At 34.0% G+C, this 21,907-nt stretch overlaps 1 protein-coding gene across 1 annotated transcript; it reads right to left on the reverse strand.

Moving 5' to 3' along the window:
* Positions 1–66: 66 nt before the first annotated feature.
* LOC107797960 (cytochrome P450 76A2-like) lies at positions 67–2,292 on the reverse strand. The gene is made up of 2 exons (XM_075252701.1): positions 1,330–2,292; positions 67–826 (listed from the first exon to the last, which is right to left on the reverse strand). The coding sequence occupies exons 1-2, from the start codon at positions 2,236–2,238 to the stop codon at positions 209–211; spliced, it is 1,527 nt and encodes a 508-aa protein (XP_075108802.1). The 5' UTR covers positions 2,239–2,292; the 3' UTR covers positions 67–208.
* Between the last annotated feature and the right edge of the window lie 19,615 nt (positions 2,293–21,907).

Genomic DNA, 21,907 nt, shown 5'->3' on the forward strand with positions numbered 1-21,907 from the left:
TAACAAACAATAAAAATTAATATGTTTTAATTCCAATTCCAAATAAGTTAAGGTCACTCATACGAATTGTTACTATTCTTCATGTCATTTCATTTAAGTATGTCATCCATATTGTTTCGTAGAACATAGATTGAAAAACTTTAGATACAAAAAGAAAAGGAAATTAAATGAACACTTCCAACATAGGGAGAAAGACTAAAATCTAAAATCATAGAGTTCTATTTTTTCTCTTTGGAATTGCTTTCAATGGTTTTAATTTTCTAACAGTCACACCCATTCTGTCCTGTGAATCCAAAACCTCATCAAGAACAGAATTATCAATCTCCCAATCAAATTCATGTAACAATGATCCCAATAGCAAATGCAACATACGATGAGCAAGTGGAATTCCAGCACAAATCCGTCTTCCTGCACCAAACGGAATAAACTCAAAATTCTGACCCCTGTATTCGATTTTCGAATCCAAGAACCTCTCTGGCTTAAAATCAAAAGGGTCTTCCCAACATTCGGGATCTCTTCCAATTGCCCAAACATTCACGAAAACTTGTGTATCTTTAGGGATAGTATACCCCATAAATTCAGTTTCTTGAATTGCCTTTCTAGGAACTAAAAATGGGATTGGAGGGTGCAATCTTAACGTTTCTTTAACAACAACTTGTAAATACTTGAGATTATCGATGTCAACTTCTTCCAATTTCTTGTTATTTCCAAGAACCTCAGCGAGCTCGGCTTTGACCTTGTTCATTGCTTCTGGATTGCTTAACAACTCTGTCATTGCCCATTCTATACTGCTGCTTGTTGTCTCTGAACCAGCTAAAAATATTTCCTGCATTTAACCAATTAATACAATTAAAATTATTAGTGTCAGTAATGACTAAAGAACCTATTTCATAATTTGCAAATGTAACTTGTTCCGTTTAAAAAACTGTTTGGACTCTATAATTAATCCCGGATCAAATTTACGATGAGTTTATCACGTTTTGGAAGGGGACCTTGGCGTAACCAGTAAAGTTGTTGTCATTTGACGAGGAGGTCACAGATTCGAGTTGTGTAAATAACCTCTTGCAGAAATGCAGGGTAAGGCTGCGCACAACAAAACCTTGGCGGTAGCTTAGTGTACCGGGCTCCCCCCATTTTTTTTAATCTAACATTAGATAGAATTATAGAATTGTGGTATAACTAATTTCGGGATTGTACTGTTATTTTTATTTCTACCAAAGAGTGGGATAACAATTTCGAGATAAGTTGTTTCCCAAAGACACCTAAATGTACTACTAATGTAAAAATCCTTTACCCAAAAGCGTATATAACAACAAGTATGCAAATTACCAGAATAATCAAGATGAGTTCATGATCTGATAGCTTTTCTTGTTCATCCTTGCCTTTGCCTTCATATTCCAGCAAAACTTCCAAAAAATCCTTCTTCTTCTCTCCCGTTCTTTCTGATTCTTCAAACCGTTCGTTTAAAAAACCCGAAACAATTTCAATTGTTTTCCCAAGTCCACGATCCATCTTCTTCCTCAAACCTTGAGGATCTATCCATCTCAGCCATGGAAATACATCCACAATATTCTGATGTCCAGAACATTCCATGAACTCAACCATAGCAGTAAAAAATTCAGACCCGTTTTCAGATTTCGGATCCACTAATTCGCGAGATAATAACAGCTTTCCCAGCATATTAAACGAAGCAAGAAATATAAATTTAGCTACATGAATTCCACCAGAGGAGTTAACTCTACCTTCATTATTTATCCATTCGATTAAATCATCGATACATTTTCGTCGAATGTCAACTGTTTGATTGATCCGTTTGTTGATTAACATTTGAACGGTCATGATTCGTTTCATGATCCGCCAGTAAGTACCATAAGGAGCTAAAGCTAGAGACCCTTTATGATATCCGTGTGATTTCATCACTTCGGTTACTGACCTCTCCGCGAAAGCCACGTCGTGGTTCTTGAAAAACTCTGTCGCGGCATCCGCGGAGAGAATCACCATAGTGTTAATAGAACCGAGCTTTAACCAAACCACTGGACCGTATTTTTGTTTCAGACCCATTAGTGTCTTGTGTGGCTCGTTCCCAAGTTCGAACATGTTGCCAAACACGGGCCACCCTCGTGACCCGGGTGGCAGCAGCCGGCCATTTTTGTTTGATCTTCGCCGGTGGAAGTGTAGGAGTAATAATATCAAGATACTAGTAATAGACCAAAAGACATAGTCCCAATTCCAGTCCATGAATTCAATTCAATAGGCTGATTGTTGACAAACTATGCTTTGTTTTCTCTTTTTGCACTCTGGCCTCTTTAAATACTAGTCTGTTTCTAAATGAAAATGACCTCTTTATTGTTTTTCCTTTACTTCTCTTATTTTATGAAGCCGTTGGGTTGGATGGGACGTAGACTTTATTTAATAGACTAAAAAAATTAGGCTCAAATGCTATGAATAGTTTGTAATTGGATGCTACATTGGATATTCATGTTGTGAATAACTTAAATATTAAATCTCTTACTTTATGTCCATCATCTTTTCTCTTTATGCCTATAAAAGACTATGTAATTGCAATGGAAAGATACACACAATTGAAGAAGAAAATCTCCTCCTTCTCTTTATCTATATTTCTTGTTAATGCTTTTATTTCATAACACGTTATCAGCACGAAGCTCTAATTTTTATTTCAGCCATCATCTTAAAGTACGAAGATAACCAAGTTCATCGTTGAACTACAAAATATTGAATACCTAAAATCAGAAAATAAGCGGGTTGAATCAAGAAGAAACATATGTAAGTTTACAGTTTACTAATTTTCATTTATTGAACTTGAAAACTTTCCAAAGCTTTCAAGGATGTGATTCTTCTCTGTAAAATACGTGAGATATGTTTCCTTCACTTAATCTTCTTAGCCTAACAAGTATATGCGGTCCGCTTTGGAACTCTTGTATCATCATTTATTAATAATATTCTTAGTTACATTGATTTTTCATAATAGCTAAGCTTTTCATATGTAAGCTTTCAAAATAGAACTTGCTTACGATGGTTTGAATATTCAGTTTTTTTTAAGTACTTTAATTTTTATTTGAATTTTTCATCAATTTGGATTTCTTTTGAACCTCTCTAATCACTTTAAACTATTTTAGTCTTTGTGTAATTGAAATAGCTTGATCAAGTGCGTTGACTTATTCAATAAATACTGAACATGCATACATTTTTAATTTGGCTACTAATATATCATATAAACACTTAGTGATTTTTTTTATGTGTTCTATAATATTTATCAAATACTATCATGATTTATTACAAGTTATTGGACGTAAATTTGCAGCCTATAAATATATTGATAATTTTGAAAATGTCTCTCTCTCTCTTTTAGAAAAGAGGATTTTAAGATTCATTTTATTTGGAAAGTGGTAACTGACAGATGTCAATGCTTAATTATGAGATTTAATTGTCAATGGATCATAATAATTTCTTAATCGATTTCTATATGGTTGTTACTACTTTGCTAATGTTTTATCACTACCTAAAATTTATTATATAATAGTTATTTAAAATTAAAAATCTTGCATTAGTAAATAACAATTGAATTATAGCAAAGTTTCATGATATACATGACTTGTAGAAGTGATTATATACTTATAACTAATCCCGCTTCTACTGATGACCACAAGATTGATAATTGATATTTTTCATAAAGGCTCAAGGGTGAGTCATACTGCACTTTGGCATATTATGACAATGATTTTATGATCCATTTAAACTCTAATAGAATTTAGAAGAAATGTTCTGACTACAAACAATTGTATTTCATACAGATGCTACAAATAATTAATAAAGCTTTACGCTGATTTGAGATTTGTACACTTATCTAAGAAAGCAAATTTGATTTGCTAAGTTGCAAATTAGTTGTGTACAACTTTCTTGGCATGTTATTAAAATTAAGGCTTGAGAGTGAATCTCAATATTGTTTAGCCTATTATACCATTGATTGAGAGTAAGACATCGGGATCAAGTCCTGATGCTCCATAATAATAATAGTTGAGTTTAGATCCCAATTTATTATGGCCTAACACGCCTTTATAGAGGTAAGACATTGGATTTTGTGTCCCATTGTACCATACTGATGATATAAATTTGTAGCTACCCTCCAGAGGCTCAATTGCTAAGCAAAGTTGTGAGGCTACTTAAGGACCCGTTTCTTCGTAAAAAAAGATTTTTTTTTTAAATGTGTTTATCCATGAAATATTGCAAGTTTATGAAAAAATAATTAAAAATGAGTTTTTCAAAAAAAAAAATTCCTCACTCACAAAATTGCAATATCTTGTTAAGTGAAATGCATGTCCAAACACAACATCAAATTCCAAATATCATTTTCAACTAAATTCCAAATCTATTTTTTTCAAAAATTACAATTTTATGTCCAAAGGCCTACTAAATATAGCTACCATCCCATCCTTTTTCTCTATCACTTTAACACGAAAAAACAAATGGTGCAAAACGTTTTTCATTTGAGAAAACCAAAAGGTATTACGTAACTATTTATTTATTCTAAGAAGGCATATATTTATTAAGGAGTACTTATTACTTGTATAACAGAAGAGAAAAATTGAAATAAAATTCCACGGGCTCCTCCGTGTCCAGGTTGGTACAAATTAAATATTGATGGGGTTTTTAAAATGAGTGATACAAGTGGTGGTCTAGGGGCATTTGCATCTATACCCGTTTTTTGTGTTACGTTTTAATTTGTGTCCTCTTTGCAAAAAAATTGCAAGCGTACCCGCTTTTTCGCATAACTTCAGCATACGGGGCTGAAGTAACAAAAGCAATCACGCAAAACTACAACATTCTAGTAGCCGGACCTGAAATTCAGTTCTATAGCTGAAGTTTTTGTTTTATAACTGGCTAGAGCTGAAGTTTTTGTTTTGTAACTGGGAACTTCAGCTCTAGAGTTGAAGTTTTTGTTTTTGTAACTGAGAAGTTTTTGTTCTATATTTGATTAACTTCAAAATGTTATAAAGGCACCGTGGCTGTGATGCCACGACCCTTGATAGCTGTGAGCAACAAGATGACGATGGCGCTGTTGTGTTTCCAGTAACATAATTTAGACACGGCGACAAGCTCACTAGTGCAGTTGTGCAGCCTGATTGTGCTCTAACTCCGTTCCATTGCACAAGCATGAGCACCAGGGCTAGAATCAAGCCGATCTCAATTCTTTTTGAAGCCATTCAGTGAATTTCGTATATTTTGGATAATTTTAATCTCTATAGTTTATGCTAGTTAGTTGATCAAGGGCATGGAATTACTAGCATGACTCTGCTGTGAATTTATACTGAAACTTGAGATTTAGAGACTACATCACTTGATAGTGTGGGTGTCTAACTTTACCAAATTGAAATATAAATCTCCATAGTCGAGAACCAATTGGTTCTAGACTATTGATAATTAAAGAAAGAAAGGGAAAGTTTGATTCATTGTTCAAACGATATAGCGAGAGACGCCAGTTATTATTATAAAATAACTTTTATTGTCTCTTGATTTGGGATTTTTAATGTTATAATAATCCAAATGGAAGTCCTCGGTATATTTGCTTTAGCTTCCTTAATCAAAGAGAGCAATGTTGAAGTCATCGTTGTAGAAGAAGAAAGAAGAAAACGAAGGAGGTGAAGGAGGAGGAGAAAGAGGGCTGAAGTTATTTAAAAAGTGAGTACAAGTTAAAAGTTTTAAAAGAAATAGGTATAGGTTAAATGGGGGCAACCAAATAGGGCACCCCGTACAATTTTTACTGGTCTAGGAGGCGTTTTTAGAAATCCAAATGGAGAATGGATTTTAGGATTTACAATGAAAACTAACTTCAAGGGCTCCAATCCACCCTGAACTTCAGGCCCTCTACCAAGGGCTCCAAATTGCAAAGGAAAGAAAATTATATCCCTTGGAGATTGAAACGGATGCCACTCAGGTAATTAATTATATCAATGAGGGATGTTTAACTTACGACTCTATTATTAAATCATGCAGGTTGCTTCTATCCGCAATGGACAGAGCGGCGATCCAGCATAATTTCAGACAAGGCAATGAAGTAGCTCATATCTTGGCAAAACATGCAAATGCCCTTACTGTTTTCAATAAACTAGGGCTTTTGTATTTTCCTCCTCCCTATGTCTTGGCCAGGACGCTGGTGGACAAGGGATGAAATGTTTATGTTAAAAAATAATTCGTTTGACTTGCAGTCATCTAGCAAAATTTGGTAATCAGCATGTCATGCATGGATTACTAACCACTAGTAGAGATCCCCGGGATCATGTCTTTTGTAATCCCTTGCATATCGTATTAGTAAATAAATGTCCAGTTTATCAAAAAAAACTTATATAACAGAAGAAATAAAAATAATGTTGGTGAAAATACAATTATAGTTGAAAACTAAAATGAAGAAAATAAAATATCTTCAGGCTGAGGCGCGGATATCTCGCTCTCTTTAAGGAGATTTAAGCTCACTGCAACAAAGTCTTCACTGGTCCAACAGTAATCCTCTTGGCTTGTCTCCCTCAGGATACAATAGCTCGATCACGTCGTATGACTCGAACAAACTCTAAACAAGTTGTTGAGTCCAAAGCTCCACCAAGATGAACACCTTCCTTCAACAAAAGTAAAAACTCTCTTCTTCTTTTTTCACAACTTTAATCTCACTTTATTGAAACACTCCACAATTATTTTTCTCACACGACATTATGGAAGAAATACTCTTATTTATAGGTGTAGGTTCTTTCTTAATTTAAATTGGAAGAAAGTGAGGTAATAAGTTATGAAATCATGGAGAACATGTGATAACTATTGCGTAATTAGTGGTAGAACATGGGAAAAGAATTACAAAAAAGTTATTGCCATTTTCTACATCATGAAATAGTAAAAGTTATGGAAGTTATGACCATTTTCTACAGAGTTAATATTAAAATGCTAAAATACTAACAAATAATTTAGTAGAGTATTCCTCATATTTAGTGTTAGTAAATTATATTGTTCTAGTAGGTGTGATAGAATCTTAAACACGAGTTAAAAATGACCAAATAGGTTAGTAACTTGGCAACAAAAAACATAAAATTCTATTGCCAATTTAACTATCTCATATTTGAATCAGACAACCAACTTTCATTGAAATAAACGACGATAAATTAGGCTCCCATGACTTTTTATTAGCCGATATAAAAAAGGATATAAGAAAATCGTATCATAGTACCAACTCCTACGAATATTTTCTTTTGCCGGCATTAATAGTTCTTTTAGTTGACTTGGCAAATAATTAGGATCCGTTTGGACATAACTTTTTTTTTTTCAAAAAATATTTTTAAATCAGTGTTTGGTTATATATTTAATCGAATTTTACAGATGCGTTTCAAAGTTGAAAAACTAGTTTACACCTCTTTTTTTCAAGTAAACGATATTCTCTCAAGAATAGCAATATTAATTATATCAAGTGAAAAGATGTCTAAATACAATTTTAATTTTCAAATATTCAACTTAACTTCAAAATTACTTTTTTTTTTAAATTTTAAATTTCACATTTTATTTTCAACTAGGGTTTCAATAAAAAATTAGGGATCTAAAAAGAATATGCCTTTGCGTTGACGGGCATCGTCGTGAAAAGGCAAAAGAAGAACATTTCCACGTTGCGTATCATTAAGAGACAAATATTTGATTATGGAATCATTTCATAATTGCTAGGAATATGTCCTTTGTGTGCAATCGGCAGCTAAGTCTTGGGAATATAATACTAGTGCTGTATGGTGGGCCGGGCTGGGACCGGGATCGGATTGGGAACGCGGTCCTAACGGGCTAAACGGGCCTGGCGGGCCGGTCCTTAATGGTGCAAAAAGTCCGGGGCGGGCCGGGTATGATAAAATAGCCCAGGAGCCCGGAACCGCTAAGCCCGGGACCGGCTGGCGGGCCTGAGCCGGTCTTACCGGGCATAACGGTTTTTTTAAATTTTTTTTTAAAAAAAAATAGCAACGGTCAAAAATTTAAAAAGTAGCCGTTGGGCTGCAATTTTGACCGTTTGGAACTTTCAAAAATAGTCATTTGGCCCTCAAACTTTATTTTAACCCCAAACTTTATATAATTACACTTTTCCCAATTCTCAACTATAAATACCCCCTCATTCTTTCATTTTTACTCACCAATTCATCAATCTCTCTCAATCTCTCTACTATAATTGCTTATTTTATTGTTGAAATTTCGTGAAAAATTGTGAAGTTGGTGAATTGAAGTATTCAAGTCTTCAACGATTTTCAATTTTCAAGAAGTTGTTCGGCAATTCGGTAAACGCGTTCCAACTCTTAAGTTTTACTATTATAGTTTTGTTAATTTTATTTAGTATAATTATAATTAATATGGCATTTTCTTTGAAAAATATTTTTGGTGGTAAGGGTAAAACTAAAACTGGTGAAAGTAGTGGTCAACCTACTACCCTTCCCCCGGCTCCCCGACCCAGAACTGATAGACGTCCTGTTGCTCCTATTATTCTTGATAGTGATAACCCCTGTTTTCAATTTTCCGATAGTCAATTTTGCCATAATGTTGCACCAGGTGAAAATTTAGATGATGAAATTATGAATGCTCTTTATCCTAATGAAACTATCTTTGAAAATGAGGATGAAGATGAAACCCAACCGGATTTAGATGATACACCTACTAGTCCTGTTAATAACCCAACTGATGTACCACCCGGCCCACCTGTAGAAACCCCTAGTTTTAATAGACAACCTCCTAAACGCCTAGAAACATCATTAGTTTGGAATTTTTTTACTCAAGTAAGAGAACAAAATAAGGCTAAGTGTAAAACATGTGGGAAATTACTGGCGCATAAATATACTAGAGACCGTAGCGGCACGGGTAGTTTGACTAGGCACATAAAAACACACCCTAGAGATAAAGTTAGATATTTACAAATGAAAGCGCAGCTAGAGGGAACACATGTAGATTCTGATGTTAACCCTAGTACAGGTTCAAATCTAGTTCAACCAGGAATTAATACTGTGACCGGAGGTATTTTATATTACGATCCAAATAGAGATCGTGAAGAATTAGCAAAGATGGTTACCGTTATGTGCTTACCATATTCTTTTCCTTCTAATCCTAATTGGGTGCATTATATTAGAAGAGTTTTTAATCCTACTTATAAAGGTTGGCCTCGCGCAACAGTTAAGAGCGATATTTATAAATATAAACATGAATATGAACAATATTTGCGATATTTATTTACTCATATAACTAATCGGATTTCTATTACTACTGATATTGGTAGAAGTGGTAATGATTGTGATTATCTAACTGTTACAAGTCATTGGATAGATGAGGAGTGGACAATGCAAAAACTCATTATTGCGTATAGAATAATTAATTCATGTCACACAGGTAAGTTTATAGCTAACATTGTTGCAAATATTTGTAGATATTTTTGCTTTAGAGATAAAATAATGGCAATTTCTATGGATATGCTGCTAGTAACACTAGTGCTATAGGCATACTTACAACAACACTAAATCCTGCATTTAGGAATATATTCCATGTTAGATGTATTTGTCATATTTATCATTTAATTGTCGATGACGGTATGCAAATTTTAAATTTAGAAATTGAAAAGGTTAGAATGACTCTTAATTGGCTTTTTTATTCAAACCGTAGAAGTAGACTTAGAGAATATTTTAAAAAATGTGATGAATATGGCCTTAGAGAAAGAAAGGTTCCTAAAGCTTGCCCGACTAGATGGAATTGTATGTACGAAAGTTTAGTAGTTGCATATGAATATAGAAACCCAATTAATGCAATGTTTAATGCTCGGGTAGGTGGTGAGGATGATGATGAAATGCTTACTACTCAAGATTGGATGAATATTAAAATTCTTATAGATTTTTTAGAACATTTTCAAATTGCTACAAATGCATTTTCTGGGCAATATTATCCTACTATTTCAAACTGTTTAGTTTATATTGCAAAACTATGTGATTTGTTTGTTGAATTTTCGGAGGGTGGGGAAATTTATCAACTTGCTATAAATGAAATGAAAGAAAAGTTTAAATAATATTTTTTCCCTATCCCTCCTATTTATGGTGTTGCTGCAATGTTAAATCCTACAATGAAATTAGGAGGTCCTCATTTTTGGTACTCAAATATTTACAAGGTTTTAGATCTTTCAGATGAGGAATTTGCTACACTTGCAGATGCAAAAGCGTCAATTAAAATTAATGCTCAAACAATTTATAATGATTATCAACTTGCCTTAGAGCATGTTAGGCCAAATGTTCCAACCCCTACTTCGTCTAGTTCACAATCGTCTAAAAGAGCTGCGGGCTTAAAAACACTTAAATCTTGGACGGAGTTCAGGGGTTCTCAAGGTGATAATTATGATGAAACTTCACATCTAAATGAGCTTCAAGTTTATTTGTCGCAGGGACTTGAAAAGGAGAATCCAGACGACACTTTTGATCTTTTGGAATGGTGGAAGGCAAGGGAAAAATATTTTCCGGTTCTTACAAGGATGACTCGGGATATTTTTATCTATTCAAGCTTCAACTGTTGCATCAGAGAGCGCTTTCAGTCAAGCAAGACTTCAAATAGGTGATCATAGAGCGTCAATGAGGGAGAGCTTGGAAAAATCTGTACTGTTCAGAGATTGGATCCGCTCGGAAAGAAGAAACTTTGGAATTGCGGAATCACAACCGGCGATAGATGAAGCTTATGAAAAAATGATGGAGGAACTTGCAGAGGATGCTGCTTCGCCCGGAAGTGGTGATGAACAAGCTTCTTTTCCACCACCACCAACGCAACCTCCTCCGAACCTTGAAGGATTTATGAAATTTGTTAGAGATACAATGTAGATTATGGTGTAACTTGTACTTTGGCATATCTTCTTTTAGTTTTTTTCCCTTTTAATGGTGGTATTAGTACCTTGTTGTGCTCATTCCATTGGGGGGAGGAAGACTAAGAAAGATATGCCATTTTTGGTAATAAAAATTATAAGACATGCCCTTGTATATCTTTTTGCAATATTTTTTTGTCTTTAACTTGCAATTATTTATAAGCTATAATATATATACATAACATACAATATATACATAAAATGGTATCAGAGCCTAGGAATTTTCATGGTTATTGTGTAAAAGATATGAAAGATTCAACATAGATATGAAGCTTTTGGAATGGATCTGGGAGAAACAAGTACTAAAAGTACTAGACTTGAAGAGGTAGATATACCTCAAAACCTTGATTTGTTAAATAAATGGACAATTCCTAAAGTTTCTATAAAAACCATTTATGATTATGGTTGGTTTGATAAACTTTCTTCTAAACAATTGATAAAAACGACTGAACAGTCTTTAGCATTAAATTCATCTGAACAGACTATTCGTTTGTTAAACAAGCATGATATTGATTTATATAAACATCATTACCATTATGTGCATATTGGTATGGTTCAAATTGCTTTTAAACCTTTAACCCTTAAAGGGTTACCAGAGACCTTCTTAGCAGCTCTTAGAGATGCTAGAAATCTGAATTTCAGACAGTCTCTAATGGGTTCGATAGAATCTACAGTGGCCTATGGTCCAGTATATTTTAATACTCAACCCAATTTGCAACTATCTCTTTCTGATGTTAATATTCTTGATGCTTTAACTTTAAATGTGAAAACGCATGGTTATAATTATGCGCCTGGTTCTGAACTTATATGTCTGTCCTATAGGATTTATTTCAAATTATTATCTACTTTAAATCCGAAATGTAAGTTATACGATACTTCGGATCAGACCATATTGGTCGAAACCAATTTTGCAAAGTCCAAGGTCACCACTAGGAGACCTATCAGATGGGAGGAAATTAATTTTCCAACTACATGGACTTTAAATTCTGTTATATCCCCAAGTCAGATTACTAACGACTTGTCAAATACGGAATTTTCGCATGTCACTCAAAATCCGGATGGTAGGATTTGTATTCAATTTGATGATAAGTCTGCCATTTATAATAGACATTCCTTTTCTAATCACAGACTTCTACCTGCTATGCAACATATTTCCCCTGTTGAACCAGTTTACGGTCCAGCTCGCAATCGTGCGGCTTCTTTACATACTATTGCTAGCGATAAGCCTGATTCCAAAGATAAGAGGGTTGAAAGGGTTAAGATTAACCCTCAAACAAATATTGTTCAAGATAATGACAATATTTCAGATAAGGATATTCCTTCTCTATCTGAGATGGATTTCGACCCCAATAATATTTAATGATTCCACACCAAATTGATTTTAGCCCAGGTTCTCGGGCCCGTATTTATATTCAAAAAGAATTTTTTAGTGAAAAATGGAACCAGTTTAAAACATGGTTTTTTGATACTTATAGTAAAGAGGATTTGAGTAATATATCTCAAGAATTTTATGAAACTTGTGCCTTACATAATCAAATTATGTATTTTGTTCCTTGGTTTATAACAACTTATTTACCTCTTTATATAAAGGTATTAGAAAGATCTTATAAAGACGGGAGTGGTAATATTACTAAAGCAATTTATCCGCCTCAGGCTCCCTTTATTTTACCTAATAATACTGGTATTACTTTCACTGCCTTTCAAAAATTTATTGATGATAATGTGGCAGCTATTAGTATTGCAGAAATTAATAAATTGATTTCTCAAAACAATTATTTGGGTTTATATGTTAAAATTTTAGGAGAACATATTGGTTCTCTTGATAAAAAACTTGATGATTTGACTATTTTGATAAAAAAAATGGGTACTAAGAAAGGACCAACTGATATTGCCTCCACTTCAGGAAGTAAAACAGCTGATCAAAACATTCTTACCCATATTCAAAGACCTCCTGAGATTCAGGATTTTAAATTTAAATCTCTTGATGACTTAGCTCAGCTTTTAGATAAAAAGCTTTCTGGTTTAAATATTAGACCTATTGATTTATCAAAAAATTTTGCTGATAAAATGGAGACCGTTTCTGATTATAAAACTGAGACTTGGTCAGAGTTTAATAAACTCAAAGGGATTGTTAAACAAAATCATAGGTATGCTGATAAACCGAGAATGCAGACCTATTATTATCCTCGTCCTACTCCTCAAGATGTGTTGATTGAGGAACGAGATTGGAATCAGACTAATACGTCTTATAACGGTTCCGAAATTTATGAATGGAATCTTGATGGTCTAACTGATAGACAATTAACCATTCTCGTACACAGAATGCTCATGTATTCGACTATCTGTAAAAGTGTTAAAAATACAGATAGAACTATTTGCAAAATGATTATTGCAGGTTTTACTGGCCAACTTCGTGGCTGGTGGGATAATCATTTATCTGTAGAGGAAAAGGCGTTCGTTATAAATGCTACGGCAACCGACGAAGGTGTTGATAACATAGGTATGGCTCTAGTAGTGGGCAGAGAGGATGCAGTCTATACTCTTATCCTTACAATTTTAGAGCATTTCAACGGTAGATTTACCTCAAACCATCAGACCGTCCGAACTTTACTTAATGGACTTAGATGTAAGACCCTTAGTGAGTTTAGATGGTATAAAGATACTTTTATGAGTAGAGTTATGGAACTACCCGAGAATAGATATGAGCACTGGAAAGCCAAGTTTATAGACGGCCTCCCTTCCTTATTTGCTGAAAGAGTAAGGAATGTGTTAAAGGGTAGTTGCGGAGAGATTCTGTATAATAATTATACCTATGGTAAGCTTATAGGTGTTTGTACAGAAGAAGGTCTTAAATTATGTAATGAGCTAAGACTTTCTAGACAGCTTAAGATAGATAAGCTTAAAGAAAGGTCCCAAGTAGGTGACTTTTGTACCCAGTTTGGTTTACCCGGAACTTCCACTCAAAATAGGAAGAAGAAAACCAAATATCATAGGTACCCTAACTCGGATAGCCCGTATAAGAAAAAGAGGTCTAGATATAGGCCTAAGGAAGAACGTGATACTAGAAAAGCGAACAGGAAATCTACTCGATTTGCGAAGAATAGATCCAAACGTGATCTCGCTGATATTAAGTGTTATAAGTGTGGAAAGTTTGGTCATATTTCTCCAAACTGCAAGCTTCAAAAGCTAAAAACCTTAGAACTCGATGATGAGTTACACGATAAGGTTTATGGCTTGTTATACACTTCGGGATCAGAATCTGACTATTACTCAGAGACTGAATCTGAAGCTGAAGTTGAGTTAATTGATTTTTCTGATAATAATAAAAATGTTGATACTGCTTGCACTGCTTGCAAAGGTGATATTTGTGCTTGTGATAGTGACGAATTTTATAAATTGAAATCACAATTTGATGATCTTAATATAAAAACTATTACATCTGACAATGTAATAGAACTTTTAAAAGAAGTTACTGATGAAAAACTTCGTGAAAAAATTATTACTTTAGCTGCAAGTTCAAGTTCTAGTAGTTCAAAAACTGTTGAAAAATACAAAAACGAATTTGAACACTTTGCACCATATTCTTTATCTGAGATAAATAGAAGACTTCAAAAGTCCAGTACTCCAAGTCGAGATACTTCTTTTGATGATTTAAAAGAAGAAATCGAAAATTTGAAAAGAGATATTAAGTCTCTTAAGCAAAATCAAATGATTTGCGATCACCGGATTACTCAAATTGAGAAAAATAATTCTCTACCTGAATCTTCGACTAAAGGATTTTCTGATTTTTCTAATGATAAAGGAAAAGAAATTTCTGATGAAAAATCTGATTTATTTTTAGGAATGATGCAAATTGTTACTGCACACAAATGGTATATTAAATGTACTATTTTAATTGATAATAATTTTTCTATAACTGATATAGCTATGATTGATAGTGGTGCAGATGTAAGCTGCATTCAGGAAGGATTGATTCCTACTAGATATTTTCAAAAGACTACTCATTTGGTGAAATCCGCTTCTGGTCATGCTTTAGATATAGAATACAAATTGCCTAATACTCATATTTGCCAGAATAAAGTCTGTATTCCACATTTCTTCTTTTTGGTAAAAAACCAGTTATACCCTCCAATCATACTTGGAACACCTTTTATTAATGCTATTTATCCGTTTAATAATATAGATAAACATGGTTTTTCTGCTACTTATCAAGATAAAAAGATAAGCTATTCCTTTGTTACAGATCCCGTAACTAGAGATATTAATGCCTTGATTAATATGAAACAAAGGCATGTTGATTCACTACAATTAGAAATTCTTAGTATGAATATATTTGATACTATACAATCTGCAAAAGTTCAGCAGAAGATTAGATTAATTGCTGAAAAAATGGCCGTTGATGTTTGCGCCGATCACCCTAGTGCCTTTTGGAACAGGAAAAGGCATATTGTAACTCTTCCATACGAAGAAACCTTCTCTGAGGATGATATTCCTACTAAATCTCGACCTTGCCAGATGAATGCTGAGCTAGTTGAATTCTGCAAAAACGAGATTGATAGTTTGTTACAAAAGGGTTTGATAAAACCCTCAAAATCTCCTTGGTCATGTTCTGCCTTTTATGTTAATAATGCGGCAGAAAAGGAACGAGGTATTCCCCGCTTAGTCATAAATTATAAACCATTAAATAAACATTTGAAATGGATTAGGTATCCTATCCCTAACAAAAGGGACTTGCTATCCAGATTATATGACGCCAATATATTTTCAAAATTTGATTTAAAATCTGGTTATTGGCAAATTCAAATATTTAAAGAGCATACTTATAGGACTGCTTTTAATGTTCCATTTGGGCAATATGAATGGAATGTTATGCCATTTGGTTTGAAAAATGCCCCTTCTGAATTTCAAAAAATTATGAATGATATTTTTAACTCATATTTGGATTTTATCATCGTTTATATTGACGACATATTGGTATTTTCTAAAACTCTGGAGATGCATATTAAGCATCTTGATATTTTCAAGAAAATTGTTATACAAAACGGTTTAGTAATCTCTAAGCCCAAGATGAGTCTATTCCAAACAAGTGTTCGTTTTCTAGGTCATAATATTTGCCAGGGAAAAATTACCCCAATACAAAGATCTATTGATTTTGCCTCAAAATTTCCTGATGTTATCACTGACAGGACTCAATTACAAAGATTTTTGGGAAGCTTAAATTATATTTCCCCTTTTTATAAAAGTTTGTCACGTGATCTAGCCCCTCTATACGATCGGCTAAAGAAAGATCATAAACACCCTTGGACTAACCAACATACTGAGTTAGTCAAAAGTATTAAGGGGCGTGTTAAATCTTTACCTTGTTTAACCCTTGCCAATCCTACTTGGCAAAAGATTATCGAGACAGATGCGTCTAATGTTGGATATGGAGGGATTTTGAAACAAGTAAATCCCAATAATAAGAGTGAATACTTAATAAGATTTCACTCTGGTAAATGGACCGAAGCTCAAAAGAAATACGCTACTGTGGCGCATGAAATGTTAACTATTGTTAAGTGTGTATTAAAATTTCAAGACGACTTATACAACCAAAAGTTTTTGATAAAAACTGATGCTCAATCGGTTAAATACATGTTTGACAAAGATTTTAAGCACGATGCTTCAAAATTAATATTTGCTAGATGGCAGGCTCAGCTAGCACCTTTCGATTTTGAAATACAATACAAAAAAGGAATTGATAATTCCCTTCCGGATTTTCTATCCCGGGAATATTTAGAATAGATTATGAATTATTATACCATGTTTTTGGATGATAAGGTACTAATCACTATTCTTAAAGTGATTAAATTAAATAGAGACTTACAAGAAGTTATACTTGATATTATTATGGCTGACATTATTCAAACAAGGGATGAAGAACACTCTAATTTTCAAGAAGTTATTGATATTCTTCAGTTAATTGAAAATGTGCGTCCCTTCGGTCAAGATGATATCAGCACTAGAATTATGTTATCCTTTTTAATTAATAATGATTTGCAATCACTTTTTAATAATGATTTGTAATTTCCGCAGAATGGACCCTTCATGGGTCACCCGGGGCAGAGGTAGGGGAAGATCTTCCCCTAGTAGAACTTATTCTCAGGGATCGTCATACGGATCCTCATCAACCGCTCCAGTAATACAAAGAGGAAAAAAGAGTTTGATAAACTCAAAGGTACCGCATACAGGAGAATCCTCAGGACATTCTATACATCTGGAAGATATTCCAGAAGACAGTCCGTTATACGGACATCTGCAGGCTTATTTAGCATCTAAAAAGCAAAGTGATACTTTTGCTTCAATTGCTAAGGAAGAAGACAATGATGATATCAAGTCATATGAAAAGTTACCAAAAAGAGAAATGATATTTCTCCTTGAAAACTCTGAGATTCAGAGAAAAGAAGAACCGTGGAAAATATTTCAGAGATATCTGATTAATGGATTATACTATCCGGGTGAATCATATAAAACCCGTACCTATTATGAAACTATCCTGATCAGTACAGGTAGTGCAGAATTCCAGCACTTTTCAGGTTATAACACAAATGAAAATGTTTATAACTTTTCAAAAGTCATTATCAAACAGATTATATCTGTTGAAGAATGGGGTATTTCCACAATGAAAGAAAGGCAGATAAGCCTTAATAAATCACCAATGAATTTCACTTATTGGGATTATATTCAAGCATTTGATAGAGTGCTTTATTATAACAATGAAAGACATAAGCATACTTGGTTTATCAAGGTATGCGCTAAGGTATTTACAGGACCTATCCCTAACTGGTTTTTAAACTGGTGGTCATACCATGGTCCTACTACCAAAATTTTGCCTGAACCATTCCTGAAATTATACAAAGAATGGACAAAAGCCTCTCCGTTCTTAACAAATTTATATCACGCAGATCATATCTGCTATTTAGAAAAAATTGATCAGATTTACTTCTTTATTGAATTTTCTATCCCCTGGATCCATAAATGGACCCCGGAAATGGGTTATACGGAAGAACAAATCCCTTGTTTATATAGGGTATTCTACAACAATTTTTGGGACAAATTGATGAAAACTGATCCCAAAACAAAGACGTTATACGGCCAAGAATTATTAGATTCTATAAAAACACAAATTCATTTATATGTGACAGCCCCTCAAAAAAGGATAGTAGAAGAAAGCACTGTTAAACATATTGCTCGGAGAATATCAATCCAAGATGGAGATAAAATGGATTTGATAAATCAATACTTAGAAGGGTTGAAAAGAAATCTGCTCCAATCACTAGATCAGTGTGAAAAATCAGACACTTCAATGAGAAGTGAGACGAGTGGTGATGACCTCGTAGAAGATACTCAACCTATACAGCCAGAAATGATATTATCTGACAGAGAAATTGACAAGGTGGAAGAATTCCTCCAACAGATGCAAAATATGGACAAAAAGAAGACTTGACAGCTTATCAGCCGCCAGGACCCACTTAAACAGTAGATACACTGTTCATCAACAGTAGAAACACTGTTTATCTACAGTAAAAACACTGTGTAGGGACCCAGATGTGGGACCCATTTTACTATTCAAGATTCTTTTTTTTGTTATTTAAGAATGCTTCTTCATTTGAAGAAGAAGAAGGCCGGAACCCCCCTCTCTCTACTTTCTCTCTCCTCTCTCTCTCTCTCAACCAACCCCCTTGTAAACACTTAGTTCATAGCTTAGTTTGTAAATCGAGTTCAAGTATTAATAAAAGTTTTGAAGTTCATCTTCAGGGCCTTGCTTCTCGGCCTACAAGGTACATATTTATTCTTCTTTTAAGTATTTTTAGTCTCTCTCCCTAGCCGTGACTATGTCCGGCTAAACGGATTCATATCTATGTTGAAACACTAATTTCTCTTGCATATTAACCATGAAGAATCCAGACTCTTTCAAAATATAAAGAAATTTTAATATAGTTCCAGAACCGACTGTACCACCATCTTGGAACCAAATCAAGAAACTATATTAAAATTTCTTTATATTTTGAAAGAGTCTGGATTCTTCATGGTTAATATGCAAGAGAAATTAGTGTTTCAACATAGATATGAATCCGTTTAGCCGGACATAGTCACGGCTAGGGAGAGAGACTAAAAATACTTAAAAGAAGAATAAATATGTACCTTGTAGGCCGAGAAGCAAGGCCCTGAAGATGAACTTCAAAACTTTATTAATTCTTGAACTCGATTTACAAACTAAGCTATGAACTAAGTGTTTACAAAGGGGGTTGGTTGAGAGAGAGAGAGGAGAGAGAAAGTAGAGAGAGAGGGGGTTCCAGCCTTCTTCTTCTTCAAATGAAGAAGCATTCTTAAATAACAAAAAAAAAAGAATCTTGAATAGTAAAATGGGTCCCACATCTGGGTCCCTACACAGTGTTTTTACTGTAGATAAACAGTGTTTCTACTGTTGATGAACAGTGTATCTACTGTTTAAGTGGGTCCTGGCGGCTGATAAGCTGTCAAGTCTTCTTTTTGTCCATATTTTGCATCTGTTGGAGGAATTCTTCCACCTTGTCAATTTCTCTGTCAGATAATATCATTTCTGGCTGTATAGGTTGAGTATCTTCTACGAGGTCATCACCACTCGTCTCACTTCTCATTGAAGTGTCTGATTTTTCACACTGATCTAGTGATTGGAGCAGATTTCTTTTCAACCCTTCTAAGTATTGATTTATCAAATCCATTTTATCTCCATCTTGGATTGATATTCTCCGAGCAATATGTTTAACAGTGCTTTCTTCTACTATCCTTTTTTGAGGGGCTGTCACATATAAATGAATTTGTGTTTTTATAGAATCTAATAATTCTTGGCCGTATAACGTCTTTGTTTTGGGATCAGTTTTCATCAATTTGTCCCAAAAATTGTTGTAGAATACCCTATATAAACAAGGGATTTGTTCTTCCGTATAACCCATTTCCGGGGTCCATTTATGGATCCAGGGGATAGAAAATTCAATAAAGAAGTAAATCTGATCAATTTTTTCTAAATAGCAGATATGATCTGCGTGATATAAATTTGTTAAGAACGGAGAGGCTTTTGTCCATTCTTTGTATAATTTCAGGAATGGTTCAGGCAAAATTTTGGTAGTAGGACCATGGTATGACCACCAGTTTAAAAACCAGTTAGGGATAGGTCCTGTAAATACCTTAGCGCATACCTTGATAAACCAAGTATGCTTATGTCTTTCATTGTTATAATAAAGCACTCTATCAAATGCTTGAATATAATCCCAATAAGTGAAATTCATTGGTGATTTATTAAGGCTTATCTGCCTTTCTTTCATTGTGGAAATACCCCATTCTTCAACAGATATAATCTGTTTGATAATGACTTTTGAAAAGTTATAAACATTTTCATTTGTGTTATAACCTGAAAAGTGCTGGAATTCTGCACTACCTGTACTGATCAGGATAGTTTCATAATAGGTACGGGTTTTATATGATTCACCCGGATAGTATAATCCATTAATCAGATATCTCTGAAATATTTTCCACGGTTCTTCTTTTCTCTGAATCTCAGAGTTTTCAAGGAGAAATATCATTTCTCTTTTTGGTAACTTTTCATATGACTTGATATCATCATTGTCTTCTTCCTTAGCAATTGAAGCAAAAGTATCACTTTGCTTTTTAGATGCTAAATAAGCCTGCAGATGTCCGTATAACGGACTGTCTTCTGGAATATCTTCCAGATGTATAGAATGTCCTGAGGATTCTCCTGTATGCGGTACCTTTGAGTTTATCAAACTCTTTTTTCCTCTTTGTATTACTGGAGCGGTTGATGAGGATCCGTATGACGATCCCTGAGAATAAGTTCTACTAGGGGAAGATCTTCCCCTACCTCTGCCCCGGGTGACCCATGAAGGGTCCATTCTGCGGAAATTACAAATCATTATTAAAAAGTGATTGCAAATCATTATTAATTAAAAAGGATAACATAATTCTAGTGCTGATATCATCTTGACCGAAGGGACGCACATTTTCAATTAACTGAAGAATATCAATAACTTCTTGAAAATTAGAGTGTTCTTCATCCCTTGTTTGAATAATGTCAGCCATAATAATATCAAGTATAACTTCTTGTAAGTCTCTATTTAATTTAATCACTTTAAGAATAGTGATTAGTACCTTATCATCCAAAAACATGGTATAATAATTCATAATCTATTCTAAATATTCCCGGGATAGAAAATCCGGAAGGGAATTATCAATTCCTTTTTTGTATTGTATTTCAAAATCGAAAGGTGCTAGCTGAGCCTGCCATCTAGCAAATATTAATTTTGAAGCATCGTGCTTAAAATCTTTGTCAAACATGTATTTAACCGATTGAGCATCAGTTTTTATCAAAAACTTTTGGTTGTATAAGTCGTCTTGAAATTTTAATACACACTTAACAATAGTTAACATTTCATGCGCCACAGTAGCGTATTTCTTTTGAGCTTCGGTCCATTTACCCGAGTGAAATCTTATTAAGTATTCACTCTTATTATTGGGATTTACTTGTTTCAAAATCCCTCCATATCCAACATTAGACGCATCTGTCTCGATAATCTTTTGCCAAGTAGGATTGGCAAGGGTTAAACAAGGTAAAGATTTAACACGCCCCTTAATACTTTTGACTAACTCAGTATGTTGGTTAGTCCAAGGGTGTTTATGATCTTTCTTTAGCCGATCGTATAGAGGGGCTAGATCACGTGACAAACTTTTATAAAAAGGGGAAATATAATTTAAGCTTCCCAAAAATCTTTGTAATTGAGTCCTGTCAGTGATAACATCAGGAAATTTTGAGGCAAAATCAATAGATCTTTGTATTGGGGTAATTTTTCCCTGGCAAATATTATGACCTAGAAAACGAACACTTGTTTGGAATAGACTCATCTTGGGCTTAGAGATTACTAAACCGTTTTGTATAACAATTTTCTTGAAAATATCAAGATGCTTAATATG

The sequence above is a fragment of the Nicotiana tabacum genome, chromosome 5 (assembly GCF_000715075.1).
Source record: "Nicotiana tabacum cultivar K326 chromosome 5, ASM71507v2, whole genome shotgun sequence".
Classification (NCBI taxonomy): domain Eukaryota; kingdom Viridiplantae; phylum Streptophyta; class Magnoliopsida; order Solanales; family Solanaceae; genus Nicotiana; species Nicotiana tabacum.